At 44.9% G+C, this 24,712-nt stretch overlaps 1 protein-coding gene across 1 annotated transcript; it reads left to right on the top strand.

Annotated features, from left to right (window-relative positions):
• The first annotated feature begins 22,403 nt into the window (after nucleotides 1-22,403).
• LOC110224410 lies at nucleotides 22,404-24,419 on the top strand. The gene is made up of 4 exons (XM_021010462.1): nucleotides 22,404-22,519; nucleotides 23,068-23,471; nucleotides 23,556-23,683; nucleotides 23,769-24,419. Exons 1-4 carry the CDS (start codon nucleotides 22,404-22,406, stop codon nucleotides 24,417-24,419), a joined length of 1,299 nt encoding a protein of 432 aa, XP_020866121.1.
• The last annotated feature ends 293 nt before the right edge of the window (nucleotides 24,420-24,712 follow it).

The raw sequence follows: 24,712 nt of genomic DNA, 5'->3' as shown, positions 1-24,712 counted from the left end.
TTGATCTTTTCAACGAATAGATCAAGTCTTTCCCGATCTTTGTCAAATTCCGACGAGATCTAATTTCTATTGATCTTGGCCATTCTCCGAATAGATCAATACCTATTTCCCCGTTATGTTAAGTCGTTTGACTATAAGGGTCATATCTTGGTGCCCGATCATGCCTTGGGTAATCTTTCCTCAAACACATCGATCTCATTCACCTCAACTTCCTTATCCGCCAAACACTTAGCATAACATTTTCAACTTCTATAATCAGCCCCTTTTTTCCGAATAATTATTCACTTGCTACACGTGTAGTTCTTGCCCCTTGGGTAATCATCTTGGCTTAACCAATTCATCTTGGCAAACTCTCTTGGTTTCCAAGCATGTAATCGCGTTCATGCCTCAATTCCCTTCCGGCTCACCAACACTAATGTTCAAGTTAATAATTCGGTTTTCCGATGACTCAATCATTTAAGTTACACCTTTAGTAGTCATTTACCATGACATATTCCCGAGCACTTATCCATCCTAGGATCAAGCATGCTCTGATACCAACTTGTGAGACCCCGTCCCGGACGTCTCGGCGTCCGGCGACCATGGTCACACGTTCGCGCCACTTCCCGGCCGAACCTCCATATTTTTCGCGATTTAACATAGAATTGCCTTTACGAGGCTTACTTCTGTAATCGCTTTCTTAGTACCCAGCGGAAGTCTTTCTACCCTTGGTTTAATTCCAACCAAGCCTTGTACCGGTTTGATCATCTTTGTCCCTTAGACTTTAGATCGATCATTAACTCGGCCAAGTCATGCAATTTGTTCGCTAACCATTCTAAGTCTAACGATTGCATATTCTTTGTATCCCTAATCCAACGGCCAATTCCCAAACGTCTATCTTAACTAATAAGTTAGATGCGTTTACATACCTTGGCCTACATGCGGATTTGATTCCTCTTCGATCCGTCTATTGATCCTTCTCTTAGCCCTCTCGTCGCCTTATTCCATTCGTGCAACGATTCTTAACCAATCGTGTATTGATGGACCAATCTCTATCGTTACTTAGCCATTCATCCAACCAACCCCACTGGTCTAAGTACCTACGATAGAGATTGGGGATCGTACGTTTTTCTTAGTTCACGGTGGCCGAATCAAGCTCATGGCTCATTGGTCTATCCGTCCTCCAAACGTACGCCCCTTCGGTTTCATGGTGGACGATCAAGCCCTCGGCTTATCGAACCATCCATGTTTCCGATCCGGTCGTTTATCACTACGACCGCCCACGGTCTACTAACCGTTTACCCGTCCGGTCCATGGTGGTCATAACGCCTTCGGCTTACCGATCCATCCATGCGATCCGAACAATATCATTATCACACCCAAGGGTCCGTGGATTCACCCATCGGATTATCGTAGGCTAGCCCATGAAATCATTCGTTCGTCGGCCTTTGGTTTGCTCGTGGGTCCAACATCCGTTTTGTCCACCGGTTCTCACCGTGGACTTTCCCGTTGGTTATCCGTCGAGTCACCATTGGTGTTACCGATTCCTAATCGGTTTCACCATTGGCCATGGCGATTGATACATGAAGGCGGCCGCGATATTAAATCCTTACATGGTGAACCACGTCACTTACCCATTCTCGGTGCTTACTCCCTTTACCGGTGAGATTGCATCCATGGGCGACCCTTGGGTGTGTTCGGTTGCACTTATCCTCGTACTCCTTCGAACACCTTTCCCTTATACGCCATCCCGATTAACTTCCCGTTAACCATATCATCTATTGGACTATCTTTAGATTCGTCAATACTTTCATATTGACAATCTTATATTTGCCGATCCATTTCCTTTTCGTGTCCTTCCCTCGACGATATGATTCATAGAACGGACGATCCATCAACCCCATAATCGAGCTATCGACCCGAACCATCAATCAAGTCGTCGAACCCTTCGGCGGTTCCCATCGAATCCTCGATCATGTAATCCACCATGTTCCCTCGACCAGATCTCCGATACGTATTGTCGGTCATCCCGCCGATCTATACGACCGATCAATCCGCCGATCTAAGCCTTGGTCCGTTTATCCGATCGTAAACAGATCCGTTTATACGTCAACCCGACCTGTTAACACGACGATCGATCCGCCTATCCCGGTCGGTCGATCCGTCTGTGCGACGGTCTATCCGGATCCGTCTTCTTCTCCGATCCGATCCATCCGTCCGACGATCGGTCTGTCCGATCCGTCCGACGATCGGTCTGTCCGATCCGATCCGTCCGACGATCGGTCTATCCAATCCGATTTGTCTCCAAGACGATCGGTTGGACCCATCCAATCCGACCCATCCATCCGTCCTATACATTCCATCGATCCATTGGATCGGGAGGTAGCATGCGCATCAGTTCGGTCGAGACTCCGAGAATCCATTCCGATTCCGGAGATACTCGCCGAGCCGCACCCCCTTTCCGACCAACACTTCGTAGAGTGTTTTGGGACTTGTTTTGGATTGTTCTCGTCATTCCGAATGCCTTGGGCGTCCTCCCTTATATAGGGGGCGAATGGGTGTGTTTCCGAAACATCACATCCGTTCGTTGCACCCTTCCGAAAGGTTGCATCTTTCCGATCGTAACCGTTCGGCCTTATCCACCCTTTGGCCAACGGTAACCGTTCATCGGTTCTGCTCGACCTTACATTTCTTCATCCCGAGCTACCACAGTCCACCAGCTTGAGTGTCAGCTGACCGGACCACCCAGCTGGGTCAGTACTCGATCAGTTCACCGAGCTCAGTTGAGCTGTCGGTCAGCTCGCCTAGCTGAGCTAGCTAGTCCTTCAGCTGGTGTAGCTCACCTAGCTGAGCTAGCTAGTTCATCCAGCTTGTTCAGCTCACCTAGCTGGTTTAGCTCGAACGTTCTTCCACGTTCTTTCCGGCTAAGTCTTTCGATCCGTTTTCTTGGCCTTGACTACGCCATTCCCAATCTTTCCGTGATCATTTCTCCATGATCACTAGATTATCCCGATGTCGTCTATGTCATCTACCCTTTTCATGACTTAAACGTTTCATTCCTTCTTTGGGTTAACTTATTCATTGGTCTTTCTCGACCATGATCTAGTTTTCCCTAAAACAAACCGGCCCCCTTTAGGATCGTGGGACGCGGGTGTTACAAGTCTACCCCCCTTAAAATGAATTCGTTCTCGAATTCGGCGGGTGTTAGAGTTACTCCTTAACATTTTCCCATCTTTAGTCTTCCTAAGACTTTAGATTCCATACTTGGTAAATATCTATTTCCGAGTTTGATCAAGTTTCCCCGATCTTGGTCTTTTCCGACACACGATCAAATTTCTAGATCTTGGTCCTTTCTTGGACTCGATCAAATTCTCGATCTCCGTCCTTTCTCGGACTCGATCCATTTTTCTGATCTTTGTCCATTTCTCGGACTCGATCTAATGTAACCCGTCCAAGTCTAATTCCGACTAGAACAAATTTCTGACCTTGGTCCAACCCGGACTTGGCCAATATTTCCCAACCTTGGTCCTTTGCGGACACGGTCACTATTCCCGACCTTGGTCCTTTTCGGACACGGTCATTATTCCCGACTTTGGTCCTTTCTGGACTCGGTCTATAATTTCCCGACCTTGGTCCACACCGGACTCGGTCACTTTTCCCAACCTTGGTCCACACCGGACTCGGTCAATAATTCCCCGACCTTGGTCCACACCGGACTTGGTCATTTTTCCCGACCTTGGTCCTTTACCGAACTCGGTCAATAATTTCCGACCTTGGTCCTTTACCGGACTTGGTCAATAATTCCCGACCTTGGCCCTTTACCGGACTCGGTCAATACCCCTTGATCTTTTCAACGAATAGATCAAGTCTTTCCCGATCTTCGTCAAATTCCGACGAGATCTAATTTCTATTGATCTTGGCCATTCTCCGAATAGATCAATACCTATTTCCCCGTTATGTTAAGTCGTTTGACTATAAGGGTCATATCTTGGTGCCCGATCATGCCTTGGGTAATCTTTCCTCAAACACATCGATCTCATTCACCTCAACTTCCTTATCCGCCAAACACTTAGCATAACATTTTCAACTTCTATAATCAGCCCCTTTTTTCCGAATAATTATTCACTTGCTACACGTGTAGTTCTTGCCCCTTGGGTAATCATCTTGGCTTAACCAATTCATCTTGGCAAACTCTCTTGGTTTCCAAGCATGTAATCGCGTTCATGCCTCAATTCCCTTCCGGCTCACCAACACTAATGTTCAAGTTAATAATTCGGTTTTCCGATGACTCAATCATTTAAGTTACACCTTTAGTAGTCATTTACCATGACATATTCCCGAGCACTTATCCATCCTAGGATCAAGCATGCTCTGATACCAACTTGTGAGACCCCGTCCCGGACGTCTCGGCGTCCGGCGACCATGGTCACACGTTCGCGCCACTTCCCGGCCGAACCTCCATATTTTTCGCGATTTAACATAGAATTGCCTTTACGAGGCTTACTTCTGTAATCGCTTTCTTAGTACCCAGCGGAAGTCTTTCTACCCTTGGTTTAATTCCAACCAAGCCTTGTACCTGTAACGCCCGCGATCCTCAATAGGATCGTCGGATGAGACTTGGTCCGAGGAAAGGAGGAGAAACTCTGACAAGTCTAGATTGGAGCTGCCCATCAGCTCGGATAAAGAGAATAATGAACGTTAAGTAGCCAAACCAGCTCCCGTATAGCTCAACTAAGCTCGAAGTACTTCCGGGTAGCTTAGCTAAGCTCGGGTAACTGTCGAGTAGCTCAGCTAGCTCGACCAGCTGCCGGGTAGCTCAGCTAAGCTTGGGTAACTGTCCGACCGTTGGACGGTTAGGCGGTTACGGAAGGACGGTTGGGCGGTTACGGAAGAGCGGTTGGGCGGTTACGGATGACGGTTACCAACGGGCGGTTATGGACCGAATGGGCGCCTTCTAGAGAACGGTTAGAGAAACGGTTTCTGAACGAAACTCTATAAATACAAGGCGTTTGGGACGATTTCAGACACGGAAAAACTTAGGGAAAAATACAGAAACTCTCGGAGAACATCTTGAGAGAAAACACTTAAGAGAGAGTTACGATCGGTGCGATCGAAGGTGAGACGGTTCTAGACTTTGTGTCCGAACCTAAGGAGATTTGATACGTACGATCTAGCCTAGGGATTGTTCCGATGACTTAGAAGAAGTCCGGAACGATTAGGGTGATATTGTAGTATCGGGGAATCATTCATATCATGCATAAACTTGGTTCGAATGGCGGATCGGTTGAAATGGGGATGCGGCTCGGCGGAGGATCGGCGGATCTGTGAAGATCTACCGTGAATCGGCCGAACTGATGCGCATACTTCCACTCTCCGATCTGTTCTTCGTTCCGGGTGGTTAAAAGGCCTAGAGAGCATTGCATGGACTTGCATATAATAAGTAAAACGGATACTTATGCCTCTTTGACTTTCAGGAAAGGATGGTGATCGTGGGAAGGACTTGGCTTAGGCGTGAGAGACTCAAGGCCGGGAAGATGGGTGGTGATGAATCGGGTAGAATAGGATCGATTATACGACTTGTAATAGCTTATATGCAAACTCATAAGTTGTATCGAATCCTTTTAAGTATCTAATAAAGTATCCGATTCTTTGTTTACTCTATTATCGCATATTGACTCTAAGTAATGAATCTCAGAATATCGTAAATCGGATTGTCTTAAGGAAATGGCCCTAAAATTTGACTAAGGATCGGATCACTTAATGATTGGGTCGGAGAGAACCTCTCCGGACTTAGGCAGTCCGGATCGGGGTCTTTCAAGTTGGTATCAGAGCATGCTTGGTTCTAGGACCATTAGTGCGGGTTTTGGGAATCACCACTCATCGGCTTATGAGTCCTCACGGTAGTTGTTTCTTACTCTCTTGCGATTTACTATGACTCACCGTAACTAACTTTGAAGTTATTCGCAGATGGGTAAGAGCAACAAAACGGGAAAGAGTAAGAAGGATAAGGATAAGGGTAAGGACGTCGTAGAGGAGACGTTGGTTGCCGAGGAGACACAAGTTACCAAGGAAACAAGTGTCGAAGCAACGCTTGATGGGGCAATTCCGGCCGGACCTGTGGCTGGACAAAAGTCTCCGGTTCATCAAACTCCGGAGAACAGTTGTGCAACGGATGGGAAGGAGAATCCGAACACACTTCCATCTGCCCAAGAACAATGGGAAACGATGAAGGCTATGATGGTACAAATGGCCGCATTGACTAAGGCACTTGTACCGGATCCTGTGGTGCAAGTGAAGGAGAACAAAACGGACGTAGATGCGGATGTAGATGTGGAGATTGTTGAAGTCAATCTGCCTACGAACTCTTCAAGGAAGAGGGGAGACTACTTGAGTTTACTTCAGCACGTCTCGAAGTTGGGAACAAGTCACTTCACGGGGAGTTCCGACCCGATCGTGGCGGATGAGTGGAGGACTCGGCTCAAAAGAAACTTTAACTCCACTCGGTGCCCGGAGGATTACCGGAAGGACATTGCGATTCACTTCTTGGAAGGAGACGCGCATAACTGGTGGCTGACCGTGGAGAAACGTAAGGGTGATCAAATCCAAACCTTTTCGGACTTTGAGGAGGAGTTTAACAAGAAGTTTTTCCCTCCGGAGGCATGGGATCGGCTTGAGTGTGCCTACTTGGATTTGATACAAGGCAACCGAACGGTGCGAGAATACGATGAAGAGTTCAATCGCCTTAGGCGATACGTGGGAAGAGAGCTCGAGGATGAGCAGTCTCAAGTGCGCCGTTTCATCCGCGGATTAAGGGTGGAGATCCGTAACCATTGCTTAATCCGTACCTTTAATTCGGTCTCCGAATTGGTGGAAAGGGCGGCTATGATCGAAATCGGAATTGAGGAAGAAAAACTCATGAATCGTGAGAAGTTTCCGAATCGTTCTAGCCAACCAAGCAAGTCCGCGGATAAGAAGAGGAAATGGGACAAGGTGGATGACACTAAGTCGGGAACTAAGCGCGGAGAATGCTTGACTTGTGGAAAGAATCATGGTGGGATTTGCTGGAAGGCCATTGGTGCATGTGGCCGGTGTGGAAGTAAGGACCACGGGATTCAAAACTGTCCAAGGATGGATTCGGGGCAACCAAAAGATCTCGCTGGAGAACCACGGACTTGTTACCATTGTGGGAAAGCGGGACACTTTAAGAGGGAGTGTCCGAAGCTGGAAGTGGAAAAGCAAGCCGCACAAAAGGCAAACCGGAGCGGAAATGGTTTACCGCCTCCGCCTAAGAGGCAGGCCATAGCACCGCGAGTTTACGAACTGTCGGAAGATGCCAACAATGCCGGAAACTTCAGGGCGATCACTGGTAAGTCCTTGTGATCTTTATGTTAATTCGTAAATTGCATCGCATCATGCATAAACGGATTGGGGGTACTCAGCATTCTAGGGGAATGTGTAGGGACCTTGTGTATAGGTGATGTAGAAACACACACCTTATTTGATTCCGGAGCTACACATTGTTTTGTGAGTTCCGAGATGGTTGAAAAAGGTGGGTTCAAGAAAGAACCAAACACCGAATATGGAATGGTTAGAGCAGCCGGCGGACAAGTAATGTATCCGTCCGGTGTTGTTCGGGAAATCTCGGTTGTAGTCAACGGTGTAAATATGCCAACGGACCTAATCGTCGTCCAACTCAAGAAACACGATGTTATTTTGGGTATGGACTGGTTGGGAAAGTATAAGGCACACATAGATTGTCACCGAGGACGGATTCAATTTGAGAGGGAGGATGGAATGTTGAAATTCCAAGGAATAAGGACAACTTCGGGAAGTTTAGTAATCTCGGCAATCCAAGCGGAAAGGATGCTTGAGAAAGGGTGTGAGGCATACATAGCCACGATCACAACCCACGAAGTTGGAGCAAGTGCGGAGTTGAAAGATATTCCGATCGCAAAAGAGTTCTCGGATGTGTTTGAGGCCGTAAGTGGCTTGCCACCTGACCGGTCTGATCCATTCACCATTGAACTCGAAGCGGGAACAACTCCTATATCTAAAGCTCCATACCGGATGGCACCGGCAGAAATGGCGGAGTTAAAGAAACAATTGGAGGAGTTGTTGGATAAAGGATTTATTAGACCAAGTAGTTCACCATGGGGTGCACCGGTCTTGTTTGTAAAGAAAAAGGATGGTAGCTTTAGGCTATGCATTGACTATCGGGGATTGAATAAAGTTACGATTAAGAACAAATATCCATTACCCCGGATAGATGAGTTGTTGGATCAACTCGGAGGCGCTAGGTGGTTCACAAAGATAGACTTGGCGTCGGGATACCATCAAATTCCGATAGAACCATCTGATATTTGGAAGACGGCCTTCCGGACGAGATATGGCCACTATGAGTTCGTAGTGATGCCATTCGGACTAACCAATGCACCGGCAGCCTTTATGAAGATGATGAATAGTGTTTTCCGAGAATTCTTAGATGAGTTTGTGATCATCTTCATCGATGACATACTTGTCTATTCCAAGGATTGGAAAACTCATCAAAATCATCTAAGGGCGGTGCTAGAACGGTTAAGGGAACAGAAGTTATTTGCAAAGTTAAGCAAATGCTCATTTTGGCAAAGGAGTATCGGATTCCTCGGACACATAGTATCGGAACAAGGAGTGTCCGTAGATCCGGAGAAAATCAAATCCATCAAGGATTGGCCACGACCAAGGAATGCCACGGAGATTAGGAGTTTTCTCGGGTTGGCGGGATATTACCGAAGGTTCGTAAAAGGCTTTGCGAGTATGTCCCAACCGATGACTCGACTAACCGGGAAAGATACTAAGTTTCAATGGTCGGAGGAATGTGAGAAGAGTTTCTCCGAGTTGAAGGCTATGCTAACAAGCGCTCCGGTATTGGTATTGCCGGAAGAAGGTGAACCTTACATGGTCTATACGGATGCATCGATCACGGGACTAGGATGCGTATTGATGCAAAAGGGTAGTGTAATCGCTTATGCTTCAAGGCAATTGCGTAAACACGAAGGGAATTACCCTACGCATGACTTGGAGATGGCCGCGGTGGTGTTTGCCTTGAAGATTTGGCGATCATATCTTTATGGAGCCAAAGTCCAAATCTTCACGGACCACAAGAGTCTTAAGTACATATTCACTCAGCCGGAGTTGAATCTAAGGCAAAGAAGGTGGATGGAATTTGTGGCGGATTACGACTTAGATATTGCCTATCATCCGGGAAAGGCAAATCAAGTCGCCGATGCCTTAAGTAGGAGACGTTTCGACGTAGAAGCGGAGAAAAACGAAGTGGACTTGGTTAACATGATAGGGACATTGCATGTTAATGCGTTATCCAAGGATCTTGAACCATTGGGTTTAGGTGCGGCTGATCAAGCCGATCTACTTAGTAGAATTCGTTTGGCCCAAGAGAAGGACGCGGAGTTGAAAACTTGGGCAAAGAACAATAAAACGGAGTACCAAACATCGAATAATGGTACCATAGTGGTGAACGGTCGTGTATGTGTGCCGAATAACAAAGGTTTGAAGGGGGAAATCCTTAAAGAAGCGCACCAATCAAAGTTCTCGATTCACCCCGGGTCCAATAAGATGTACCGAGACCTAAAAAGGTATTACCATTGGGTGGGAATGAAGAAGGATGTAGCCGAATGGGTTGCCAAGTGTTCGACGTGCCAACTTGTCAAGGCGGAACATCAAGTACCAAGTGGGTTAGTACAAAACTTACCCATGCCCGAATGGAAATGGGACCATGTAACGATGGACTTTGTTACCGGGTTGCCTACGGGGATAAAGTCTAAGCACAATGCGGTTTGGGTGGTGGTGGACAGATTGACTAAGTCCGCACACTTCATAGCAATTTCCGAAACGGATGGAGCCGAAGATATAGCCGCAAGGTATATCGAGGAGATAGTACGATTACACGGAGTGCCGGTAAGCATTGTGTCGGATCGTGATACACGGTTCACATCGCATTTCTGGAAGGCTTTTCAAAAAGCCTTAGGAACGAGGGTGAACTTAAGTACTGCTTACCACCCGCAAACAGATGGGCAATCTGAACGGACGATTCAAACCCTTGAGGACATGTTGCGTGCATGTGTCTTAGATTGGGGTGGGAATTGGGAGAAGTACTTAAGGTTGGTGGAATTTGCCTATAACAATAGCTATCAAGCTAGTATTGGTATGTCACCTTACGAGGCGTTATACGGACGAGCATGTCGGACACCGCTATGTTGGACACCAGTGGGCGAACGCATGTTGTTCGGTCCAAAGATTATGGATGAAACCACCGAAAAGATGAAGTTCCTAAAGATCAAACTAAAGGAAGCACAAGACCGACAGAAAAGCTATGCGGATAAGCGTCGTAAGGAGTTGGAATTCCAAGTAGGAGACTTGGTGTATATTAAGGCCGTAACGTATAAGGGTAAAGGACGATTTTCAACAAGGAAAAAGTTGAGTCCAAGGTACGTTGGCCCATACAAGGTGATCGAACGAGTAGGGGCTGTGGCATACAAACTCAAACTTCCGCCGAAGTTAGATGCGTTTCACAAGGTTTTCCACGTTTCACAACTAAGGAAATGCCTAAGTGAACACGAGGAGCGAGTAGAAGATGTTCCTTCGGAGTTAAAAGAAAACTTAACGGTGGAAGCAAATCCAATTCGGATCGTTGATCGAATGGAAAAGGGGACAAGGCGGAAAAAGATAAGCATGATAAAAGTGTTATGGGATTGTGGAGGCCGCGAAGAAACTACTTGGGAAACCGAAAATAAAATGATGGCTGATTTTCCTAAGTGGTTTAGAGAGATGGGTAAAGATCAACTTGAGTCGGATTCGGGGACGAATCCCATTCAAGGGGGGGAGACTTGTAACGCCCGCGATCCTCAATAGGATCGTCGGATGAGACTTGGTCCGAGGAAAGGAGGAGAAACTCGGACAAGTCTAGATTGGAGCTGCCCATCAGCTCGGATAAAGAGAATAATGAACGTTAAGTAGCCAAACCAGCTCCCGTATAGCTCAACTAAGCTCGAAGTACTTCCGGGTAGCTTAGCTAAGCTCGGGTAACTGTCGAGTAGCTCAGCTAGCTCGACCAGCTGCCGAGTAGCTCAGCTAAGCTTGGGTAACTGTCCGACGGTTGGACGGTTAGGCGGTTACGGAAGGACGGTTGGGCGGTTACGGAAGAGCGGTTGGGCGGTTACGGATGACGGTTACCAACGGGCGGTTATGGACCGAATGGGCGCCTTCTAGAGAACGGTTAGAGAAACGGTTTCTGAACGAAACTCTATAAATACAAGGCGTTTGGGACGATTTCAGACACGGAAAAACTTAGGGAAAAATACAGAAACTCTCGGAGAACATCTTGAGAGAAAACACTTAAGAGAGAGTTACGATCGGTGCGATCGAAGGTGAGACGGTTCTAGACTTTGTGTCCGAACCTAAGGAGATTTGATACGTACGATCTAGCCTAGGGATTGTTCCGATGACTTAGAAGAAGTCCGGAACGATTAGGGTGATATTGTAGTATCGGGGAATCATTCATATCATGCATAAACTTGGTTCGAATGGCGGATCGGTTGAAATGGGGATGCGGCTCGGCGGAGGATCGGCGGATCTGTGAAGATCTACCGTGAATCGGCCGAACTGATGCGCATACTTCCACTCTCCGATCTGTTCTTCGTTCCGGGTGGTTAAAAGGCCTAGAGAGCATTGCATGGACTTGCATATAATAAGTAAAACGGATACTTATGCCTCTTTGACTTTCAGGAAAGGATGGTGATCGTGGGAAGGACTTGGCTTAGGCGTGAGAGACTCAAGGCCGGGAAGATGGGTGGTGATGAATCGGGTAGAATAGGATCGATTATACGACTTGTAATAGCTTATATGCAAACTCATAAGTTGTATCGAATCCTTTTAAGTATCTAATAAAGTATCCGATTCTTTGTTTACTCTATTATCGCATATTGACTCTAAGTAATGAATCTCAGAATATCGTAAATCGGATTGTCTTAAGGAAATGGCCCTAAAATTTGACTAAGGATCGGATCACTTAATGATTGGGTCGGAGAGAACCTCTCCGGACTTAGGCAGTCCGGATCGGGGTCTTTCAGTACCGGTTTGATCATCTTTGTCCCTTAGACTTTAGATCGATCATTAACTCGGCCAAGTCATGCAATTTGTTCGCTAACCATTCTAAGTCTAACGATTGCATATTCTTTGTATCCCTAATCCAACGGCCAATTCCCAAACGTCTATCTTAACTAATAAGTTAGATGCGTTTACATACCTTGGCCTACATGCGGATTTGATTCCTCTTCGATCCGTCTATTGATCCTTCTCTTAGCCCTCTCGTCGCCTTATTCCATTCGTGCAACGATTCTTAACCAATCGTGTATTGATGGACCAATCTCTATCGTTACTTAGCCATTCATCCAACCAACCCCACTGGTCTAAGTCCCTACGATAGAGATTGGGGATCGTACGTTTTTCTTGGTTCACGGTGGCCGAATCAAGCTCATGGCTCATTGGTCTATCCGTCCTCCAAACGTACGCCCCTTCGGTTTCATGGTGGACGATCAAGCCCTCGGCTTATCGAACCATCCATGTTTCCGATCCGGTCGTTTATCACTACGACCGCCCACGGTCTACTAATCGTTTACCCGTCCGGTCCATGGTGGTCATAACGCCTTCGGCTTACCGATCCATCCATATGATCCGAACAATATCATTTTCACACCCAAGGGTCCGTGGATTCACCCATCGGATTATCGTAGGCTAGCCCATGAAATCATTCGTTCGTCGGCCTTTGGTTTGCTCGTGGGTCCAACATCCGTTTTGTCCACCGGTTCTCACCGTGGACTTTCCCGTTGGTTATCCGTCGAGTCACCATTGGTGTTACCGATTCCTAATCGGTTTCACCATTGGCCATGGCGATTGATACATGAAGGCGGCCGCGATATTAAATCCTTACATGGTGAACCACGTCACTTACCCATTCTCGGTGCTTACTCCCTTTACCGGTGAGATTGCATCCATGGGCGACCCTTGGGTGTGTTCGGTTGCACTTATCCTCGTGCTCCTTCGAACACCTTTCCCTTATAAGCCATCCCGATTAACTTCCCGTTAACCATATCATCTATCGGACTATCTTTAGATTCGTCAATACTTTCATATTGACAATCTTATATTTGCCGATCCATTTCCTTTTCGTGTCCTTCCCTCGACGATATGATTCATAGAACGGACGATCCATCGACCCCATAATCTAGCTATCGACCCGAACCATCACTCAAGTCGTCGAACCCTTCGGCGGTTCCCATCGAATCCTCGATCATGTAATCCACCATGTTCCCTCGACCAGATCTCCGATACGTATTGTCGGTCATCCCGCCGATCTATACGACCGATCAATCCGCCGATCTAAGCCTTGGTCCGTTTATCCGATCGTAAACAGATCCGTTTATACGTCAACCCGACCTGTTGACACGACGATCGATCCGCCTATCCCGGTCGGTCGATCCGTCTGTGCGACGGTCTATCCGGATCCGTCTTCTTCTCCGATCCGATCCATCCGTCCGACGATCGGTCTGTCCGATCCGTCCGACGATCGGTCTGTCCGATCCGATCCGTCCGACGATCGGTCTATCCAATCCGATTTGTCTCTAAGACGATCGGTTGGACCCATCCAATCCGACCCATCCATCCGTCCTATACATTCCATCGATCCATTGGATCGGGAGGTAGCATGCGCATCAGTTCGGTCGAGACTCCGAGAATCCATTCCGATTCCGGAGATACTCGCCGAGCCGCACCCCCTTTCCGACCAACACTTCGTAGAGTGTTTTGGGACTTGTTTTGGATTGTTGTCGTCATTCCGAATGCCTTGGGCGTCCTCCCTTATATAGGGGGCGAATGGGTGTGTTTCCGAAACATCACATCCGTTCGTTGCACCCTTCCGAAAGGTTGCATCTTTCCGATCGTAACCGTTCGGCCTTATCCACCCTTTGGCCAACGGTAACCGTTCGTCGGTTCTGCTCGACCTTACATTTCTTCATCCCGAGCTACCACAGTCCACCAGCTTGAGTGTCAGCTGACCGGACCACCCAGCTGGGTCAGTACTCGATCAGTTCACCGAGCTCAGTTGAGCTGTCGGTCAGCTCGCCTAGCTGAGCTAGCTAGTCCTTCAGCTGGTGTAGCTCACCTAGCTAAGCTAGCTAGTTCATCCAGCTTGTTCAGCTCACCTAGCTGGTTTAGCTCGAACGTTCTTCCACGTTCTTTCCGGCTAAGTCTTTCGATCCGTTTTCTTGGCCTTGACTACGCCATTCCCAATCTTTCCGTGATCATTTCTCCATGATCACTAGATTATCCCGATGTCGTCTATGTCATCTACCCTTTTCATGACTTAAACGTTTCATTCCTTCTTTGGGTTAACTTATTCATTGGTCTTTCTCGACCATGATCTAGTTTTCCCTAAAACAAACCGGCCCCCTTTAGGATCGCGGGACGCGGGTGTTACAGAATTCCCCAGGATCAGGGAGATTTTCCCACTGACGACGGATTCCTTATGGAAGATCCTGATGTCACCCTATCTGATGATTTCATTAAAGTTCGTCAAGAGCTTAGTGAAATGAAATCAAAATTTCATCAGGCGACCAGTTCGGCGCCTGAGATCGATCGAGTAATTGAAGAAACTCGTCGAACACCCTTTACTTCGAGAATCTCGAACCTTCGGATCAAAGATTCTCGAAAGGTTAAGTTACCAACTTATGATGGTAAAGGAGATCCTAAAAATCAACTCAATGCTTTTCAGATCGCTGCAGGCAGAATTGATCTAGAACCAGGCGAGGAAGATGCCGGATTTTGCAAACTATTTTCCGAGAATCTTTTCGGACCGTCTCTGTTATGGTTCACCCAGTTAGAACCAGAAACGATTGATAGTTTTAAGGAATTGGCCTCTGCATTCCTAAAACAATATTCCATGTTCATGGAAAAAGCAACTTCTGATGCGGATCTTTGGAATTTAACCCAAGGTCAGAACGAACCACTTCGCAAATATATCGCTAAATTCAAAGAAGTGATAGCCAAAATTCCAGGGGTATCGCACGCTGCTGCCCTATCTGCTTTAAGGAACGGACTTTGGCATGAATCCCGATTTCGGGAAGAAATCATCGTCAATCGTCCGAGCACTATCCAAGATGCTTTATTCAGAGCTACTAATTGGATGGAGGCAGAAGAAGAAAAGCTTAGCCTCACTAAAAAGCATCGGCCAGCAAAATTCGTCGTTGGAAATCCAACTAAAAAATTCGAACCAAAAGATCAAAAACGGTTTGGAATTAACCCCTGCTACTAATGCCGTAGGAAAATCCTCCCCAAACAAAGGAAGATACAATTCTCCTAATACTTGGGTTAGAGATGAGAGTGCCTATTGCGATATTCATAGAGTAAATGGACATTCCACAAAGATTGCAGCGTACTCAAAAAGCACCTCACAGAACTGTGGGCGGCTAGAGAGCTCGCTAATTTCAATATCGAGGAGTTTGTGGAATCTTATCATAAAGAAAAAGAAGATTCCGAAGCGTCCAATCCTCCTGAAAAGAAACATAAGCCCAATGGACTCGGAACTCCGAACACTCCTAAGAAAAGGATCGATGTTATAATGGGAGGATCCAAATTATGCCGAGATTCGATCAGATCAATCAAAAGGCACAAGAAATCAGCAGCAATTCAAACCGCTGTGGGTTTCCAGTCAAATGAACAAACACCTTCTATCTCTTTCGATAATTCGGACACTCAAGGATTAACAGGACCTCATGACGATGCTCTCATGATAACTTTAGATGTTTCGAACTTTGAAGTAACTAGGTATCTAATTGATACTGGAAGCTCGGTAGATCTCATATTTCTAAGCACTTTGCAAAGAATGGGAATCACTAAAGCTGACATTATCGGTCCACCAGCACCGTTAGTAGCTTTCACAAGTGACACATCTATGTCCTTGGGAAACATAAAACTACCAGTGCTCGCCGCAGGGGTTCCAAAGATCGTAGAATTCATTGTTTTCGACCGTCCGGCCGCTTACAATATAATTCTCGGAACTCCGTGGATATACCAAATGAAGGCTATACCTTCAACTTATCATCAATTTGTGAAATTTCTGACTCCTGGTGGAATCGGAACCATTCGAGGAGATCAGGAAACGTCGCGATCTTGCTACCTCATGGGACATCGTTTAAAGCTCAAATAGCAATTAATGATATACACGAAGCAAGAGAGCACCTCGCGTTACCCAAGTGGTCTTAATTCGAGTGAAGTTACCACATAAATTGAAATTGATTCCGAATTTCCAGATCGAAAAGTAAAAATCGGTATTACTTTGGATTCAGAAATCAAAGATCAATTGGTAACTTTTCTAAAAGAAAATAAACATACTTTTGCCTAGTCGGCGAAAGATATGCCTGGAATCGACAAAAGTATCATTACCCATGATTTAAACGTCGATCCCAGTTTTAAACCAATAAAGCAAAAAAAGAAGAAAACTTGGTCCAGACCGAGCTCAAGCGGTCAACGACGAAGTTGATAAGCTTTTGAAAATTGGTTCCATCAGAGAAGTGAAATACCCGGACTAGTTAGCAAAACCCGTGGTAGTCAAAAAGAAAAACGGAAAGTGGAGAGTATGTGTCGATTTCACCGACATTAACAAAGCTTGCCCAAAAGATAGCTTTCCTCTCCCACATATCGATCGGCTCGTTGAGTCAACAGCCGGAAACAAACTCTTGACATTCATGGATGCATTTTCTGGATATAATCAGATCATGATAAATCCTGAAGACGAAGAAAAAACTTCCTTCATAACAGACAGAGGAATCTACTGTTACAAAGTTATGCCATTTGGTCTAAAAAATGCCGGTGCAACGTACCAACGTTTAGTTAACAAAATGTTTTCAGAATATTTGGGCAAAACGATGAAATTTTATATTGATGATATGCTCGTAAAATCTCTTAAGAAATCTGAGCACATCACTCATCTTGAGCAGTGTTTCAAAATTCTGAATGATTTCGGAATGAAATTAAATCCTGCTAAATGTTCTTTTGGTGTGCCTTCCGGAGAATTCCTAGGCTATATAGTCACGGAAAGAGGGATAGAAGCTAATCCTAATCAGATTAACGCTTTTTTCACAATGCCTTCACCAAAAAACATCAAGGAGGTCCAACGATTGACGGGCAGAATTGCTGCATTAAATCGTTTCATATCAAAATCTACTGATAAATGTCTCCCTTTTTATCAAATTCTGAAAGGGAACAAAAAATTCGGTGGGATGATCAATGCGAAGCAGCATTTGGTCAACTCAAAACTTATTTGACAATACCGCCGGTTCTCTCAAAACTTGAATCGGATGAAAAACTTTACCTTTACATCTCGGTTTCTAACCATTCCGTAAGTGGGGTTTTAGTTCGAGAGGACCGAGGTGAGCAAAAGCCAATTTTCTACATAAGTATATCTCTAACTAGTCCATAAACGAGATATACCATGATGGAGAAATTAGCTTTAGCAGTGGTCGTATCCGCTAGGAAGCTCAGGCCTTATTTCCAATCTCATCCTATAGAAGTACTAACTTCCCATCCGCTTCGTTCAATTCTTCACGGGCCAAGTCAGTCCGGTAGTTTGGCGAAATGGGCTATCGAACTCAGTGAGTACGATATAGAATACAAAAGCAGAACTAGCGCAAAAGCACAAGTTCTGGCTGATTTTCTAACCGAACTGCCACTAGATGATGGAATCCCTATTGAGACAGACTCTACATGGAAATTACATGTAGATGGTTCTTCTTCTAAACAGGGATCCGGAATCGGCGTTAGGCTCGAAACTCCAACAAAGGATATAATCGAGCAATCATTTCGATTAATGTTTCCAGCTTCAAACAATGAAGCAGAATACGAAGCTCTTTTAGCGGGACTTCGGCTTGCTCTTGCGATTGGAGCAGAAAAAATAATAGCTTATTGCGATTCTCAGCTAGTTGTAAACCAGTTCGCTGGAGATTACGAAGCTAAGGCTCCTCGAATGGAATCTTATCTTTCGGCTATCAAAAAATTAGCCGGAAAATTCAAAGAATTCGAATTAGTTCGAATACCTAGAGGAGAAAACACTTCGGCAGATGCTTTAGCTGCCCTAGCTTCTACCTCAGACCCTGAACTCAAACGAGTTATCCCAGTTGAATGTATTTCTTCGCGGAGTATTTCGATTGAAGAAACAGAAAACGATAACATTTCGGAGGCCGAATACATCGAAACTCCAAAACCAAGTGAGAATGGTTCACTTGTCATCACCAGATCATGAATAAAGTCTCAAGATGACGAACTAAATCCACCATTAGAACTTCCTAAAAGAAAGTCAAGAAGAAAATTAAAGGATCAAGAGGTTCCCATTAAAGAACCGTCTCGAACCGAACAATCACTTCTAGGTGATGTACAGGTTCAGGAGACAATCGAAGATCCTGATATTCCTTCCGAACCCGAACCAAGGAAGTTTATACTCAAGGTTAATACTTCCGCTAATGATTGGGGGGCTGACTGGAGGGTACCCATCAAAAATTTCATTCTTAATGGAGAACTACCATCGAACAAATGGCAAGCTCGCAAATTAAAAATCATCAGCGCTAAGTATTATATAATTAAAGAGTCATTGTATAAGCGAGGCGTCAGTGATCCTTATCTTTTATGTATTTTAGGACCCAAAGTTGAAATAGTGACAAGCGAGGTCTACGAAGGACTTTGTGGTAGTCATTCTTCGGGACGAGCAATGGCTTTCAATATCAAACGGTTAGGATATTTCTGGCCAACTATGATTTCAGACTGCATCGATTACGCCAAACGATGTAAAAAATGTCAGATGCACGCTCCTCTTATTCACCAGCCATCTGAAATTCTATCGTCTATATCCGCTCTATACCCTTTCATGAGGTGGTTAATGAATATAATCGGTCCGATGCATCGTTCAACACGAGGCGTCCAATACTTATTAGTTCTAACGGACTATTTTTCCAAATGGATTGAAGCTGAAGCTTATATAAGCATACACGATTCCGTAGTAAAGACATTCTTGTGGAAACACATTATTTGTCGCTATGGAGTTCCTTACGAAATAGTAACAGACAATGGTCCTCAATTCATTTCAAATGATTTTGAAGATTTTTGTTCCGCTTGGGGAATAAAACTTAGCTACTCAACGCCGAGGTATCCTCAAGGAAATGGACAAGCGGAAGCCTCCAATAAAACCATTCTCAGCAATCTTAAAAAACGCTTGAGTGCTCGAAAAGGTGGATGGTATGATGAGCTGTAACCTGTGTTGTGGGCTTATCGAACAACCCCGAGGCGAGCAATGGGTGAAACTCCATTCTCATTAGTTTATGGGATGGAAGCCGTAGTCCCATCCGAGCTGAATTTTCCAGGTTTGCGCCGAAGCGAAGCTCCACTTAACGAGGAATCGAATTCTAAATTATTACAAGACGTTCTCGATACAATCGATGAAAGGCGAGACCAATCCCTTATTCGACTTCAGAATTATCAACAGTTGACCGCTCGATACTATAACTCAAAGTTGAAAAACAGACCTTTAAATGTAGGAGACTTTGTTTTAAGGCGAGTGTTCGATAATACAAAAGAAGAAGAAGCTAGAAAACTCAGTATTAACTAGGAAGGCCCTTATCAAATCACTGAAAAAATCCGAAACGGTGTATACCGTTTACAAGACCTTGGTGGAAATCCCGTTCAAAGGCCTTGAAACATAATCAATTTGAAAAAGTTCTATTGCTAAAGCGAACATAATCGAACTACGATTTGGCTTGATCCTATTTTTGGTACGTAGGCAGCTCGCTAGTCACGAGTCCAGCTATAACATAAAAATAAAAATATTATTCTAGTCATGGAATCTTGTTTTTATGAATTTGATATTCGAGCATAAATATAAAGATACGTTGCGAACAATGTATAAATAAATATTTCTTGCTAAGCTAAGACCAGATCTAGAAGGGTCTTGAATTACGGAATAGCTCTGCTCCTTGACCTGCGAGGTCAACGATGCTAATAATACAACCTGGCATGTTTCCGTACTCCTGAAGTCCTAGTTCGATCCAATCGGAAGGATGGGTTTTGAGGCGATGAAGCTCGCGAGAAATATCGAGGCGACGCTTCTCTAGCTCCATTATCCGTTTCCTAATCTTTTTCTTCTCATCTTCGAGCTCGTCGTGCCGAATGATAAGCTGGAAAAAATAAAACGTTTCGTTACGCAATAACAAAAAGAGTCAAATCATTAAGATGAATAATACCTTGGTGATAAACTCCTCGGCCTTAACACGATCTTGGGCTGACAATCTCTCGATTAATACGATCGGAACCTGAATGCTGGTTCCCTTCCTCAATATTCGTGACCCTTCCGGTTCGCCAGTTCTTCCCGTTTTTGTAAGCTCGATGTCTGGTGCTCCCGGAAGATCGTCACTTATCAATCTGGATGAGTAAGAAGTTTTCTCTGAAGAATTTCCCTCTTCAGACATTTTTGTAGAATTGTTGTTGAAATTCAATGCCAGACTACACCCACTTTATACTCGAACATTTTTCGATTGCATTTAAGATGATTAATTGACGATTTCCCAAAATCTAAAATTACGACTTTCATGGAAAATGTAATCAAGTTAATTGCTAATTATATTCCCTAGATTAAACGCATTAAATGAGATTTGAATAAATCGGCAAATTTAAAGCAAAAGGAGGAATATAATTAATGTTGTTGGGTTTCAAGTCCAGTGACATTTTACAAACATAAAACGGAAAGTGTTCGATTAAAAGTCTTCGCCCGATAATGACTCCAGCGAGGTGGAAGATCCCGAACAGCTTTCTGAGGATAGTCCCTCGTCAGAAGATAAATTAAAAGGGCCAGGGAATTCATCAACAATTTTTCATCTCCAGTTCCTCTTTTTCTTCAGTTCTTAACATCGGAAGTCTCCGAAACTCTAAGGAACATGAAACAAAAGAGGACCCATCGCTGGTCGCCAAGGATAAACGATGAAATTTATCCAGCATGCGGAGGAATCTTCAGAGGCAAATAGGCATTATGGCCACAATGTCTAGACCATTCCTCTCCCATTCGTGCGGTTCAGATTCAAGGCGAAGGATCTCTCTTTCCATCCTCTTTATGCGCTCATCAAGAGCACGGCGCCTCCTTCCGATTCTTTGTCTCTTATCACATAAAGCTTTGTGTCTCCTGACAATCTGTTTGAACAAACATTTTGTCAAATGACCAAAAGAAAGGAAGTTATAGTTTTCTGAGAAGACTAAGAGTTAGAAAAGGAACCTTTTCCAGGAAGTCATAACATTTAACCATTTTCTTCCCTGTTCGGAAATGAAAAAACGTTGGGTGAATAATGTGGATGTAGGATTTACACTCGATTGTCTTTAAGTATTTTTGCGGAGAAAAAACTCTAAAATCAAAGGATGAAAATAAGAATTTGAACAGGAAAGTGACCAAGAAACTAAATAAAGCGAAAGAAGTTGATAAGAACAAAATAGTAAAGAGCTTTGCGAAATTGTAAGAGAGAAAGTATGTTGTATTTCTTGATTGTAAGAGGTAAAAAGATTGTTCCTCCCTCAAACACATGCGTTTGAGGTTGTTTTTATAGAGTAAATATAATCAATGCGGTCATTTACTGCTCATAATCGCATTGACTCGCATTAATCATGTAGGTTACAATTTGACCGAAATGGCTTGAATTTGAACTATCCTAGGCCTCGCGTGGATCTTCCGAACTCTTTCTTGTTGACTCCGAACTCCTGCGTCTTGACGCTGCCGCGAATCTCGAACAATATTCTCCTCGCTTCGGCATTTCTCTGTGCGAGCTGTATGCTGAATAAGAGCGAACTCCGTACTGGTAAAGATCGAGCTCTTTAATAAACTGAATCGAACTTCCGGCTGGTCGAGCTCGATTCTCCTAATGAAATACCTAGAAGTCCAAGAGGATTATTATGTAATAATGACGTGGACAGATCCAAATGGATCCTACTGAAAGTGTGTGGGATCCGACCCCAACATTTAGCCCCCCAAGTCTTGCGAGCTGAATGCTCGGCTTGGAAGACTTAAGTAAACTGTAATTAATGACTCGAGATCTTTAACATTCCGGAATTATTCCATGTTTTTCGCTATTACGCTGATCACGGATAATCAGATGATTTGATTTCCCTAACAACTGTCATCATTAATTTCTTAATTTTATATTAATACCACGGGGAAAACCGTCCCACTTCCCAATATTCTCGAGGCGGTTTTTCGCTAAATAAGGTTAAATGGAACGACGGCTTTTACAGCAGCGTATATTTACCCCAAAAGCTTTTACCGAACCAGAAAAAGAGAAACCTCTTAGTAAAATATGTCTTCCCCAGTCGTCTATGTTTCGAAAAACGAAGATGACGGTCAAGGAATCCCTGTTCCCAGAGGGGATGAAGTCTTCACCCAAAGGGGAGACAAATTTGGTCCGCACTTCAGGTCTCAGTCGACCTCTGCTTCCCTTGGCGCTCTTCGCCACCTTTGTAACATCCCCTAAGAAATTGAATTCTCTCTTCCTAGACCCAACGAGTCTCCAGAAGTGGTGCGAGAGGGTTACTGTTGTGCGTACGAAGTCTATTTCAAAGGTTGTGGTTTGTCTTTTCCCGTTCCGGAAGTTCTTCTTTTATACCTCCTCCACCTAGGGATTGCCTTTCCCAAAATGGCTCCCAACTTTCTTCGATACGTTCTGAGTACCCTGACCGTTTCGGCAGAAGCAGGGTTTTCCCTCTCCACCAGCGAACTCTTAGGGCTATTTCGAGCCTGTGAATCCGCAGCAGCGGGAATTTTTTCTATAAACCCTATCCTTGACCGTAACCTGATCGACGGAATGCCCTCGAATGATGGGCCTTGGAGGAAGACGTCTCGAGCCTGAATGCCCGAGACAAAAGAAAGGTGCAAGCTGAAATCAAGACTCTTAAGGATCAGCTATCCGAAATCGGGAGAAAGAAACGGATAGCTTCAATCTCCAGGGTTGGTAACTTCCACAGGAAGACCCTCTTGGTTGATGACGGTTCATTAGAAGCAGCCCTGTCAGCCGCGGTGGATACTCATGGAGCCGAGATTCTTAACGACCCTCCCGTTACCACCGCAATTTACCCTTCTGAACCAGGGTGTGAGGGAGAAAAAACCTCCTCTCTTTGTACAAAGAGGAAGGCTCCAGATTCTGATAATTTATCAAGCGAGAGACTTAAAACCGTGAGATTAAGTTCTCCGCCACGAGTCTCTAGCCCTCTACGCTCTTTTTCTCCCTCGTCAGAACCTTTAAACTCTGAGCTCCCTCTTCCGGGAGACAGAGTAATTTCAGAGGAAACAGATGAGCCGAGACCAGAGGCTCCCCTATCTCAAGGACTGAGTGTCAGGACTCAAAATCCTTTACTCGCTTCGATTTCAGGTAAGTTTTTACTTAGAAAACGAACATTAGCAAGACTTGCCACGGATTGCATCTATTAATATGCTATCCTCCTCTGCTTCGTAGGCGGAGAAGAGATTGGAGACATCTTCCAAAGTTTCCAAACCAGGGAAGGGGCATCCCTTCCTCCTTTTTCGGTTTGGAGGCCGGAAATCCGTCAGATGTTTGCCAATCGAGCTCACTACCTATCCCAGGTTCGGATCTTTTAGATTATGACAATCTCCCTTCCTTAGGTAAAAGCTTTTTGTCTAATAGACACGTTTTCTTTTTACTCCGAAGGCTTTTATGGAGACTAATGGAATGATCTTCCATTATGAGAACCTTCTTCATCAAGCGAAGAGAGAGACCGCAAAGGCTAAGAAGGAGGTTGATGATCTCAGATTAGCCAACCAATCCGAGCGACTTGAGCGGGAAAAAGCACTCGAGTCATCGTTTGAAAATATGAAGAAAACTCTAGCAGCTAACGAGCAACGCATCAGAATTGCGAATGCTGAAAGAGATTCTGCGAGGTCTAATGCTTCTCGCTTGGAGGCTGAGCTAGTGGAGAATATGACTTTGTTCGAAGAAGCAAATCAAGAGATCGAGCTTTTAACTAGGAACATGGCTCGCGATATCGCTGAAGCCGAACATAATGCTCGAGAAGAGATGAGGGGATTCGGAAGGCAACTTATTCAATCTGTTACGAAGTTCATCAAGGACGAAGAGGTCTGGACTAAACTTCTAACAGATCGAGCCGAACTGAAGAGCAATCTAGACCTGATTAAGGAACTAGAGGCTGGGAGAGTTTCGTTCGAGAACGAGAGGAACGAAGTTGCTGCCGAACTCGCTATGGTTGAGTCTGAGTTATCCTCGGCTTTCCCGTCTTACTCTCGATCTGAAACAATTTTCTTTGGTATTTGGAGACTCCCCATCTCAATTCGAGGTAGGTGAAGGTTCTCGGCCACATGAGGGTTCTCCAGAGGTGTAGGAACGTTTTTTTTTTTTTTTAAGAAATGTTTTGTTGAGTCCATGAGGATTATTCCGTTTGACGGAAATATTTTGTTCAATTAGTGTGACCGAACACAACCATGTACATGCTCTGGCATATGATTTTTTTTTTTTTTTTTAGCAAAAACGTTTGGACGTGATTCTAGGTTTGCAAGTCCTAGCCCGCCAAAGAGGTTTTATGAATTGTGAGAGATGAGCTGATCAGGCTCACTTGCCTTTTTTAAAGAAAAAATCTT

This window comes from Arabidopsis lyrata (genome assembly GCF_000004255.2).
Source record: "Arabidopsis lyrata subsp. lyrata unplaced genomic scaffold ARALYscaffold_1, whole genome shotgun sequence".
Classification (NCBI taxonomy): domain Eukaryota; kingdom Viridiplantae; phylum Streptophyta; class Magnoliopsida; order Brassicales; family Brassicaceae; genus Arabidopsis; species Arabidopsis lyrata.
Note: the sequence above shows the minus strand (reverse complement) of the source record. Positions and strands in the feature narration are given on the sequence as shown.